This window comes from Protopterus annectens, chromosome 1.part2, assembly GCF_019279795.1.
Source record: "Protopterus annectens isolate FY-2018-M chromosome 1.part2, PAN1.0, whole genome shotgun sequence".
NCBI classification, from domain to species: Eukaryota; Metazoa; Chordata; order Ceratodontiformes; family Protopteridae; genus Protopterus; species Protopterus annectens.
In genome coordinates, this window is record NC_056727.1 from 709,534,451 (window position 1) to 709,547,575 (window position 13,125).

Sequence of the window (13,125 nt, forward strand, 5' to 3'; positions counted from 1 at the left end):
CTAGAAAGCTGAAGATGAAGAGGAATTTCACCTTTCAACATGACAATGACCATGAGCATACATCCAAATCAACAAAAGAATAGCTTCAACAAAAGAAAATGAAAGTTTTGGAATGGTCCAGCCAGAGCCCAGACCTAAATCCAATAGAAAATCTGTGTGGTGACCTGAAGAGGGCTGTGCACAAGAGATGCCTTCACAATCTAACAGATTTGGAGTTTTTTTGTAAGGAAGAGTGGGCAAATATTGCCAAGTCAAGATGTGCCATGCTGACAGACTCCTACCCAAGAAGACTGTTGTAATTAAATCAAAAGGTGCTTCAACAAAGTATTAGTTTAAGGGTGTGCACACTTATGCAACTAGCTTATTGTACGTTTATTTTTTACATTTTTCCCCTAACAGATTTGTTTGTTTTTCAACTGAATTCTAGAAGTTACAGGTCGCATTAAACATAGGAAAAGTTTTGAAATGATTTATTGTGGTCTCATTTTTTATATCACAAAAAATTGGCATTTTAACAGGGGTGTATACATTTTTTATATCCACTGTATATCAATTTTGCAGATAAAAAGGATATGAAGTTGGTAAAGCTTGTTTCCATCCTAGATACTGACAAGAATCCAACAAATACTATGAGCTTGGACAACGGAAGCATTTGCATTTCCTGATAAAATTATAAGATTGATTAGGAGGATATATGAGGAATCACAGGTAAAAATTAGAGTGGGTGGGTTCCTCTCAACGAACTTCTGTTTCAGCAGAGGAACCAGGCAGGGGGGGGGGTGTCTTCTTTCTCCTTTATTTACATCGTATTTAGAACTACTGACAAAGAAAATAAGCAACTCAAATTCAAGGACATAACTGATATGGTGTCAAGAAAATTGGGTCAATTTGCAGATATTTTATACCTGATAAAACCAGGAAGGACATTGCAGTGTTGTGCAACATTCTGAGGCAGTTTCAAATCTTTTCGAGATACAAAATTAATGAAACTAAAACAAAGGCAATACCTGTAAATGATCTATGCATACACGGATTGGTTCAGCAATATCCATATTTATGGGGACATGATAAAATTAAGTACTTAGGAATATGGATTAAAAAGAATTCTGGTGTGGCAGCTAAGGATATCTAGGAAGAAATTAAACAAAAAAATAATACAAAAACTGAGAAACTGGAAGCTCTGTTATATGGATAGCAAGATACAGGCAGTTAAAATGTTTTTAGTCCCTTTAGAGTTTTATACATAGATCAGGCATTTTTTTACCAACCAGAGGAGAAGTTATGGGTAACAAAGAACTGAAAGAGTTTATCTGGGAGAGGAAGATGGCAAGAGGCAAGTGGGATAGTCTTATTCTTCCAATAGAACAAGGCGGACTGGGATTACCTGATTTGAAGAAGTATTTCATAGCTAAACAGCTAAGGCCCGTATACACAGCACAAGCAGAACCCTGTAATTCAAAGTGAAAAAGGATGACGAAATGGGGGAAAACTCAAGGAACAAGGAGAGACTGGGATTTTGGATGCAGATCCTTAAGGAGAATAACAATAACCATACAGATTATTATATTTTAAAGTAGCAGAAAGTATTCTAAGAACTAAGCCAAAATGAAAACGGAGAAAGGAGATTCTGCCTATAGGGATGACTGAAATTAGGGATACAGACAAAGCAAGAGGGTGCTGGAATTTATTGGAGAAACCAAGCAAAAGAACCAAAGAATAGGGAGAAATAGAGAGGGAAATGTAATAAAATGAGAAGAGGCCAAAAATTTATTTGGACTGCAGACTAGAGAATGCCCTCCCTATCAAGAATCAATATCAGAGTATAGGCATAAAGAAAGAAATAGGGGGATCATAAATGAAAGACTAGTACTAGTAGAATTTTTAGAAGAATCTAGAACAGAAACTGCTGTTAAAAAATGAATGATTAGTAGAGCATAAAAATACTGCATTATAACTAAATCAATCACAGGAGGTTAGAGAGCACTGGATAGAGACTGGACAAGCAATTCACAAAAAAGTGGGGGGGGGATATATGTATGAATCCGAAATATGCAATAAAGTCTAGAAGATTTAGAGTCTTTGCTTGAAGGTGTTTACATAAATTTTTATACCCAAAGTAGACTCCAAAGAATTTTTCCTCAGGTACACAGCAAATGTTGGAGGTTTGATGGGGATGAAAGTGGTAACTGGGAACATATTTCCTGGGAGTGTAATGAGCTGGCAGACCAAGATTCCTTGCAGACTGCTCTGTCAGAAATACTGGCTGAGCAAATTGGTGTAACTAACAAAATGATTTTCTGATCTATGACACAGAATCAGAATTGCCTAGACATAGTAAGGCCTTGCTGAGTCTAATTATGGTGGCTGCCAAAAAAGCAATTACTAGAAAATGGAAATCAAAATCTAAACCAAATGTACTAGAAGTAGTGAATATAGTAACAGAGATAAAAGTCCTGGAACTGGGATCTTTAGAAAACGGCAGGAGCAAATTTCATACAAAAAGATGAAAATTGTGAGGAACAATACCATGCAGAGGAGGGACAAGGTTTAAAAAAAGACAGGATTTGAATGAGGTATGTAATGTCTGACTGAATGACTGGACAGATAACTGATGTATAAAGTTTGTGATTAAAATTATGTCAATATGGTATGATGCATGTCTACAACTAAAATGTCAATATGGTTTGTTTTCATTTAGATAAATGTATGACTGCCTATTACGTGGTAATTTAATAAAGATGTTTCTGGTCAAAAAAAGAATTCAACAAATACTAATGTACACTGGTTCAAGACAAAGTAAAATTTATATTACAAACTTGAAAATTCAGTTGACCAAATTAATATAAACATGAACAAAAATGATACCTGGTATTGCTTTTCTGAACTTGCAACTTAACACAAAAAGGCTTAAAGATCATGTAGGTTTCTAATTAAATGTAAAGCCATCAGCCTACCTCAGGTCTGAGTGCTGGAAGAATAACGATCTCCTGCAGTGCCTGCTTGGCTAAATCTTGACCTGCTACATCAGCAAATCTGACAGAGGAAGCACTAGTGCAAAAAAACAAGACTAATTAAGTACACAGATACGTACTTCATGGTCATTACATTTTGTTTCATGAAAGAGAAAAAAAATGACAATATATTGGTTTAACACATGACAAGTAAATGCAACTACAACTTGCAATTTTTTTTTTTTTTGTTTACCACAGTATTTCACTTAAACTCAGTTTTTATATATATATATATATATATATATATATATATATATATATATATATATATATATATATATAAACATTTATATGATCTTTACGTAGCTTAACGCTCATAACTAAGCTAACAGGAGAGTAGGAAAAGGAGGAGAAATGCATGAGTGCAAGGGAGATTAAGTGGGAAAAGGTTTCAGCAGAAATGGGATGAATATGGGAGACAAAGGAGTGAAATGAGAGAGAAAATGTAGTGAGATTTAAGTAATGTGATATAATGGTGACAGTGGCATGAAGCTTGTGTAAGTAAGGAGGGTTTCCAAAGTTTAGTTCTACACACTGCATGATGGGAGAGCTCTTATGCAGGTTGACAGTGACGCTCAAAGTTTATGGGCTAATGTGGGAAAAGCACAGATAGTGCAGTGTAGTTTAGCTGCAGGTATGGCTAGACTGGCAGTGAATTATGATAGATGTCATTGACTGTATTATTAGGTTTTAGGAAAAGTGTATGCTAGAGGTGAGAATAAGTCAACAGTAAGTTTTTACAGGACTGATGCCAGCATGTGGTCATATCTTTACTTGATAGCCAGCCATCTGGATTTAGACAGAGTATTAAGAGTTCTTGGAGAAATTAATTTCTGATAAAACAGCTTGTTTTACTGGAGATGATTTGTAAGGTGGCTGTATTTTTCTTTGATGCTGTGGCAATGGTGGCCAGTCTGCACTCAAGCTGGGCAACTAAAACTGCTTTACCTATGGTTGGCCCTGTTGCAGCCATCATACAGGAAGAGTGTCTTCTGACCCAGAAAAGTAGCGAGTTAATTTTCTTGCATGTTTTATCAATGCGGTCCTGGAAATTAATAGAGTCAACCAATATTCCCAAGTATTTGAAGGAGGTGGTTATTTCTATGGAGGAATTTCTTACATGTCTTGTGAAGTGTCTTAGGAGCTTATGCATGCCTCTGATTTGTGCTCCAATTTCATTTCATTTTAGAAGGATTTAATAAGAGCCTGTGCTATAAACCCCACTAACTGCTTGAATATAGGTCATTCTGGAGTTGAGTTTGCATCCTAGGGTATTGGCAAGTGTTGAATCCTGGAAGGAAGTGGGCATTATTCACTTTACTGGAAAAAAGTTATGTACTTACCACAACGTTCCATGTTTATAGTCCATCACGCCTTCATTCTTATATATGGGTTTGAAGCCGATCCACGGCTCCGACTCGGCTGATTACAAAGCTCGAAGTCTCTCAGTTGGCTCGTGGCAAGGTAGGTATCCCATAGTGCACTAGTAAGAATCCCCAGATCTTGTTTGCTGCAGTCTAACAAAGTGATAGAAGGTATTTCCACAAGGAACAACAAAGATGAAAGGTCTCCACCCTACAGAAGATAGGCACTATCTTGTCTCCAGATCCTCCAAGGATACATGGGCGGGGGTAGGTGGGTGGGTTTGTAAGAATAAAAGACAAAATGGGCTACAAACATGGAACATTAGTACATAACTTCTTTATGTTCTGTAGTCCTATCTCGCCTTCATTCTTACATATGGGACAGTGTCTCTAGCACCTTTTTCTCGGGTGACTCATGGGAATATACTCCTAAGAACCGTGGAACCAAAGGAGGTTCTACCCCTCGAGACCAAATCCAATTTGTAATGAGTAATAAAGGTATGAGGGATAGCCCAAGTTGCTGCTGCACATATACTGTCAATTGGGACTCTGGCTTGAAAGGCAGCAGATGTGGATACGGAACTGGTAGGATGAGCCTTAATTTTAAACGAGAGTTCTTTGCCATTGGAAGAGTAAATAAACGATATACAATTTGAAATCCAATTTGATAATGTTAATGTTGATAATGTTACCTTAGAGACTGGCATCCCTTTTCTTGTCTCAGAAAAGGACACAAACAATTGTTCTGATCTCCTAAGCTCCTTGGTTCTATGAAGATAGAACCTCAATGGTCTGTGAACATCAAGATGATGAAACTTGTACTCTTTTTTTTTTCCTAATCATTCAAACAAAACGGACTCAGGTCAACAGCTTGATTCATATTCAGATTGAGAACAAACCTTGGGGATGAAGGACGGGTTCATACAAAGGGAAACTGTCTCTATGAATGATCAAGTAAGGAGGTTTGACTGACCGTGCTTGTAACTCTGACACTTCTGGCAGATGTAATGGCTACTAGAAAAATGGTCTTCCATGATAGGAAATTTAACTCACAAGTATGTGCAGGTTCAAAAGACAGGGAAGTAAGTTTACAAAGAACAAACTTTAGATCCCGGGGAGATACAGGTTCCTGAAAGGGAGGTCTCAGCAAAGTAGTGCATTTTAAAAATGATTTACACAATCTGAGAGCCATAAGATTAGGTTTATGCTGTCCCAAATGAAAACTGGGGATAGCTGCTAACTGAACTTTGATTGTAGCAGCAGCTGATATCTGATGAAAAAGTTTGGTTAGGAATTCCAACACCAAGGGAATGAAGGCTGTGTAAGGATCTAGGTTTTTTTCTCGTGCCCAGATAGAAAATCTTTTCCATTTGCTAGTGTATACTTTTCTCATAAAAGGCTTGTGAGAAGATGTGAGGATATGTGTAACTGCAGGAGAGAAGTCATGAAGCCTGACTAGGGATAGAAGTGGAGCAGCCACACTGTCAAGTTGAAGGTGTGGAGACAGGGGTGGAAGGTGCCTGACATGTGTCTGAAGGTCTGGTACTGGGTTCAGAGTCCATGGATCGCCCAGAAGGTGAGGCCCGAGAAAAGCGGAACCAAATCTGACGTGGCCAGTAAGGAGTGATAAGAATCATTCTGCTTCCCAAGGTCTTTGCTTTCTGGATCACTTTCGATATTTGTGGAAAGGAGGGGAATGCATAAAGAAGCCCAGAGGGCCAATTGTGAACAAGTGCATCACTCGGGTCTCCCCTGTGGGGGGTGGGGATAAGTGAAAAGTAGCTGCTGCATTTGGTGTTGACTGGGCTGGCAAACAGATCGCAGTAAGGCTGTCCCCATTTGCAGAACACCTGTTCCGTGACTTTCTGATTCAGAGACCACTCGTGAGGCATCAAGACTGCCCTGCTGAGCTTGTCGGCCATCACACCGGTTGTCCCCGGGATATGTGTTGCAACTAGAAAGTGTTGGGAAGATCTCGCGCCCACTGCCAAACACGAAGAACCTGTTGACAGAGGGTATGATCTGGTTCATCGTTTGTTTATATACCATACCACTGAGATATTGTCCGATTGTATTGCTACTGTCCCTAGAGAAAGTAAGTCGTGAAGTGCCTGCAACGCTAGCAGCACTGCTCTCATCTATAATACACTGACATGCAAGTGAGCCTCGTGTTCTTGCCAAGTACCTTGGTCTGCCCTGCCTATATAATGCCTCCCCCACCCTATCTGGGAGGCATCTATGGTCACAGTGGCAACGGGTTGGCGAGGAATGAATGGTGTGTCCCTATCGTTAGTTGGGCTGAATCCACCAACGAAGGACCTTTTTGCAAGATTCCATTATCAAAATAGGATGAGACAGAGACAATTGTTGGAGACCACTGGGAAAAGAGTAGCCATTGAAAGAGTCTCATATGTAGTCTGGCCAGTGGAACTAGAGTTATAGTAGAGGCCATGGTTACTAGACATTTGAGCACTGTCTTGGCTTTGACTGTGTTGGGTAAGTAAACTGTATCCGTTGTCTCAGACTTAGCATTCTGTCTGCAGGAAGGCGAGCCATTATGGTGACTGTATTTCTGCGCCTATAAAAGTCGCATATTGACAGGGTGACAAGGCAGACTTTTCCCAGTTTATAGTAATCCCTAGCTGAGTGCAAATTTGCATGGTTGAATCCCTGGCTTGTAGAAGTAGGTGCCTGGTGGTGGCAGTCAGGAGCCAGTCATCCAGGTACAGAAACACTTGGAATCCAAAATGTCTTAAATGAGCTGTCACTACTGCCATGCATTTAAAGGGCAGAGCATGAAATTGGTAATGACTGGCTCCCAGCCGGAAACATGACTCCTCGATGCTCTGCCCATTTTTATGTGGTAGTACGCATCTGGTCTATGGAGCACATCCAATTGTCTTTCCCTAACAAAGGAAGTATAGAGTGCAATGTTACCATTCAGAACTTGGACTTCTTCACTGATTCGTTTAATTTGCTGAGATCCAAAATGGGCCTCCAGTACCCTGTTCGTTTTGGCACTAAAGAATCGGGAGTAAGTTCCGAATACTATCTGGTCTGCAGGGACAGTTTGGATGACTCTTTTGAAGCAACTTTTGGACTTCTACAGTTGCTTGATCCCTGTGATTGGGTGGAACATCTGAGATTCTCTTGGTGCGATGAGGTGGAAAAGAGAAGGTTCATAGCTTCATAGGTTGGTACTAGGGCTATCGACCCTAAGGCCTATGCAAGCCTAGCCATAACAATTCCCTGGAAATTTTTTCCCACAATATTTACTTCTCTAGGCCCCTGTCTAGCAGGGTGACTGACATGATCCCCGGGGTGAATTTCCTATCTCCCATCCAATCATCAAGGCTCCTTTTGAAGAGGGCGAATGAGGCGCTCTGCTTGACATGTATGGGCAGTCTATTCCAGAGTATGGGGATTCTCTGGGTCAGGAACCTATCCCTCCAGCATGTTTTGTTCATTGTGATAAGGTTTAGATCCCTGGAGCGTGTGGCTCCGAGGGATTGGGATTTCTTTAAGTGGAGCATGTCCAACAGCTCCGGGTTTGACATGGCCTTGTATGTTAAGCAGAGATCGCCTCTGAGTAGGCGATATGCCACAGAGTATAGCTGGAGTTTTTTTTGGACTGTCAGCATATGGCATCTGCTTTAGGCCTGTGATTCTTTTAGTGAGGTATTTCTGTGGCCTTCCAGCTGTTGATGTCGTCTTGTGAGATGCATACCAAATGGGGCATTATACTCTATAATGGGTCTAATGAGGGATGAGTACAGTGGGACAATGACCTCCTTTTTTCTGGATGAAAAGCCCTTAGTGATTAGGTGTGCCACATAGAAGGATTTCCTGACTGTTGTGGCGATGTGGTTATCGAAAGTGAGACCACTCTCCACTTGTGTCCCTAAGTCTCTCATCATACTTTCGATGTTTAGTGTCCTGCCACCTATGTGGTAGTTCATGGGTACATGTTTTTTTCCAAAGGGGATAACTATACATTTCTTGGCATTAAGCTTGAGCCCATGGCTCTGGCACCAGGCATCTGTTTCTGTAAGGCCCTTTTGTAGAATATCCACATCATTTGGGGATTCAATAATGGTTCCCAGTTTGCAGTCATCTACAAACTTTGTTAGCCAGAGTGCCTTAGTGTTTGGCCTGTACTTCAGAGAAGTAGATGCCAAACAAGAGTGGTTCCAGGACTGAACCCTGAGGTACTCCACTTGTCACTTGTCTGGAGCTGGATTTGGAGTCAGCTACTTTTACAGTCTGGGTTCTGTCAGCAAGCCAGTTGGCAACCCATCGAGTGACGTAGGGATTTATGCCCAGCTTAGTAAGTTCATCTATGATTCCAGAGTGGGGGATGGTGTCGAAGGCCTTGGCGAGGTTCAGATAGGCTGTGTGGACCGCCTTACCTTCGTCCACAGCCCTGGAGACCGACTCGAAGTCAGATTCAAATCGGCCCTTCACAAACCCAAACTGGGTGGGGTCCAGTGTTTGAAGGGAGTAAGTTCTGAATCCTATCTGGTCTGCGGGGACAGTTTGGATGACTCTCTTGCCATGCAAGGCTTCTGGATACAAAGATAAGAGACCCCAGGATGGCTCCAGAGAAGCGCAGTCGGGCCTCACTTCAGGAGCACTGATAGGGACATCCACGAAAGGAATCACGGCCACCCTGGTTTTGTGGACCTCCCGCTTCTAGGGCGACATCTACCATTACTTCCTCCTCTGCTACTGAAGGGGGCATCACCTTGTGCAGCTGTGAAAAATCTGAGATTTCTTGAACCACATTTTCCCGCCTCTCTGACCCTTAGGGTATAGTCTAGAAGGGACGGAAAAACCTACTCCCACAGCAGAGAGAGTTTTCCCTTCCTGCTCACACCTGGTGAGTGTATCTTTTACCTTTGGTCCAAACAGAGAGGAAGAGTCAAAGGGGCCATTGGTAAATGTAGATTTGAAGGGCTCCGCAAAGTTGCATAAATGCATCCAGGAGCGTCTCCTAAGAGAAACTCCTGAACTCGCTGCCCTGCTCGCTCCATCTGCTGCATAAGATATCAGCCTCATGAAGGAGTTACCAATGGAGTTTAAGGTGGACAACTGAGCAGTAACCTTCTCAGGGACTCCTTCAGCTAATGTACCTTGGAGGGCATCTCCTAGCTCCTTTAGGAGATCTCTTTGAAGCCTAGTAAAATGGGTGAGGTAATTCAGAGATCTGGGTGTAAACGCCACTGAAGAGAAGATAAACTTCCTGTATCTATCCATCGTTCAAGACTTCCTGTTTGGTGCATGGCCAGTTGAGGAAGTTTCTGCTAATTCCTTCTTTGTGGCTGCTGCCATCACCATGGCATATACAGGCACGCCTTTCATCAAAAACTCTCTTTGGGGGCTGAAAGAAATTTGTTGGGCCTTCTGGGGACTGGTTCCACGGCATCAGGAGTTTCCCACACCTTTAGACTGACTAGATCCAAGAGTTCATCAAAAGGTGGAGACACCCAAGAGGCTGAAGGTTGAGACCCGAAAGCCGTCAACTACACTGACTGCATCAGAAGGGGTGACAGTTGGCCAGCCACCTCCGTTTCAGAATCTCTAGGATATCTACGAAGGAAATATCATCAGAGGATGACCTAGGGGACCCTTCTGACTCCTCGAGGTCAGAGTCAGAGGTGATGAACCCATCAGGGGAGTCTACATGCTTCCTCTTGCAAGTTCTTTTCTGAGGGGGCTCCTCAGAATGGTATTGTGGGGAGGTCTCTGAAGACTGGGGGCCACCCAATGGGGGCTGCTGGTCTCTGCTGTCGAGAAAGAGAGATGGTTGGAGCTTCAGGGGGATGAGCATCAGTACCCTTGTGTGGAGCTGAAGACCTAGACAGCATGCTCATCATCTCAAAAGCAGATCTCTCTGGCTCTGAGGACACCCCCGTTTCTGAGGAAGCAGAAGTAGCCCTTGGCTCCAAAGCGATCGGCTCAGAGATAGATGTAGAATCAGAGCTCAACCTAGCCGATGCACCAAAAGGTAGGCTCGGAACCAAAGAAGTCCGGGTCCAAGCATCCCTGTCAGGGCCGGCTGGTGAGCTTCGGCCCCCTAGACACCAAGTACGGTGCCAACTATGTCAGAGCAGAACTCGGCTCCGAGACAGACACAAGAGATGCTGGAACCAACGGTCCCACAACAAATAGTGCAGACAGCTCTAGCTCCGAAGGACCAAGATGGCTCGGAGGAGGAACAGAAGTAGGGAGTATGGCCTTTGATGGCTCCGGGGCCGACTGGGTCAGAGCCGGCAACAAATTAGCTAACGCTGACTACTTCGAGTCCAAGCACTACTCTCGTTACATCCTTTTCAGAAAGGCTCTTGGAAGACAAGGTAGGTGATCTAGATATCTGTAAAATCGGAGATCTGAGAGTTGAAGAGACTGGTAATAATTCTCTAGACCATCTCTAAGGTAAATGTTCAGTAGTTGGCTCCGAAAAACCTGGGCCCGAGTGTCGATATCGATAACCTCGACTGGCTCTGACGACAGTGGAGCCGAAGAGGTAGGTTTGTCTAATTTTGAGATTTTCTGTGGAGGTCCAGATAAACTAGCCAGTGTGGGAGAATGTCTTTTGGCCAACTTGACCTTCTCTTTTTTAGAAGAGGGAGACCTGGAATGTGATGATGAGCTGGCTAAATCCTCCTCAAATGAAGGCTTAAGGAGACCTTTCAGGATCAATCTGTTCTTCCTTTCCTGGAGAACCCGAGGACTGAAGGAGTGACAAAAGGAACAAGTCTCCTAAATATGTATGGCACCAAGGCAGTAAACACAATTACTATGTCAGTCAGATAATAACATTTTTTGAAAGCATTTGAGACACTTTTTAAAACCCGAAGGTTTATGATCCTTAGGCATATTGTCCCAAACACAAACACTGGAGGGAATACAGGAAGCGAGGACAATGTCCTCTTACATAAACGGGCCTACCTCTGCTCAACACCACACAAAACTAGCAAAGAACAGAGGACTAGGTCCTCCAACAAACTGGCCTAGCCCTACTGAGGAAACACTAGAGAAGGGTAACTAGAGTACTAGGTTCTCTAAATTAAATGGACCTATCCGTAAACAGAGGAGAAGATGCATCAAGAATTTGCGTCAAGGATTGCAAAAATTCAACAACACACTAACTAGTTAATAATAGAGCACTGCACACAGTTAATAATTGCATACTACTATTCTAGTCAAAAATACCAGATTAGAACAGGTCCTAATCCAAACATGGACCTACGCTAAATATAGGTAAATATAGCAAAAAACTAGCACACCAGGAAAGGGATACCACTCAGAGAAAAAAAGCCTGTGGAAGCAACGGCCAACAAGTTATCAATAACTATGCAAAATTTCAAAAACACACTACTAATTTACTACCTATAATAACGACTAAGCTATTTATACTAAGCTACTACTACTATGAAACAAAAACGATCACTATAACAAGTATAATGAAGAAAAATCCAACTTAGGCATGGCCAAGAAAGAGCACTTCTGAACTCGTAGATGTGGCAAACGAGATCTGGGGATTCTTAGTAGTGCACTATGGGATACCTACCCTTGCCACGAGCCAACTGAGACATTTCGAGCTTTGTAATCGGCCAAGTCGGAGCAGAGGATCGGCTCCGAACCCATATTTAAAAATGAAGGTGAGATAGGACTACAGATAATCACATTTTTGTGACGTAAATATCAATATATTCTAGCTTAATGAAGACTTCTAAAAAAAAGGCAAATTTTTTACTGAAGCTTTTAGTGCTGAGCAGCCAGTTATGCTACCCTGATTTGGTTTGTCTAAACTGGTAGATAAAGGAGACTCATACTGCCTCAAAAAAATCATGACACTGGGGAAAAAATATTTGGCCAAAATAAACTCTGGTCGCCCTTGGAATGAAAATAAAAATTATGCGCTCACCATACGTTGCATCTGTAATGTCCGTTTCCATCCTTCAACTTATGGGTTTTAGATTCAACATCTGATGAGAATTCAGCCACTTCTTCCAGACTTAAGCTCCACAGCTTATGCATCTCCATTACCCATAATCACCTCCAAACCCTACATTAACTCAAACTGAGTTTGCCCTCAGACCTAAAATATTAGGAACCAACCACATGGTATCCCACAAAGCTGAAACAATGTAGAAAATGACAGAGAAACATGTAAACAGATGGTTAGATCTGCGGCTGAAGTGGGGGACTGGAGATATTAAGGGTATAAACCACAGGTTACACCAGAAAATTACATAAATATCTTCAATGACATGGAAGGGGGAATGCAGGGAAGGAGACTGCAGAAGGATGAAGACGGACAACACAGGCACATCATTATGGTGAGACCATAACTTTAGTATCGGATGTTGTCTATTCTATCCACTTTTCAACCCATGGGACAGAGTCCCCAGCTGCTTGAAACCCCTGGGTAGTCATCATGGAAACATATTTTGGAGAACAGCAGAGCCAAGCACCACCCTATCTCTGGAGAAAATATCAATCTGCAATGAGCTATAATGTATGGGCAATGGACCAGGTGGCAACACAACAGACATTAACTCCAATGGTGAAGTATCTGCTTCAGCACTGACAAATAGAGATGACTCATGAGGGTCTTCGATAGACCTGCTCAGTCTTGTCCACTAACACACTGGACTTCCTCAAAATGTGCACTGCGGACTGCTTCTCAACACAAGGAGTTAAGAACCATTTCCCCCTATCTATTAATGTACCAAACTACTGAC

General features: G+C 42.2%; 1 protein-coding gene across 1 annotated transcript in view; it reads right to left on the reverse strand.

Annotated features, from left to right (window-relative positions):
• Positions 1-13,125, reverse strand: part of SPAST (spastin) — a 2,490,626-nt gene that overhangs the window by 1,398,391 nt on the left and 1,079,110 nt on the right. Inside the window, exon 6 of the mRNA XM_044058595.1 lies at positions 2,955-3,048. Within this exon, the coding sequence (XP_043914530.1) occupies positions 2,955-3,048 (94 nt within the window). The remainder of the gene's footprint in view (positions 1-2,954; positions 3,049-13,125) is intronic.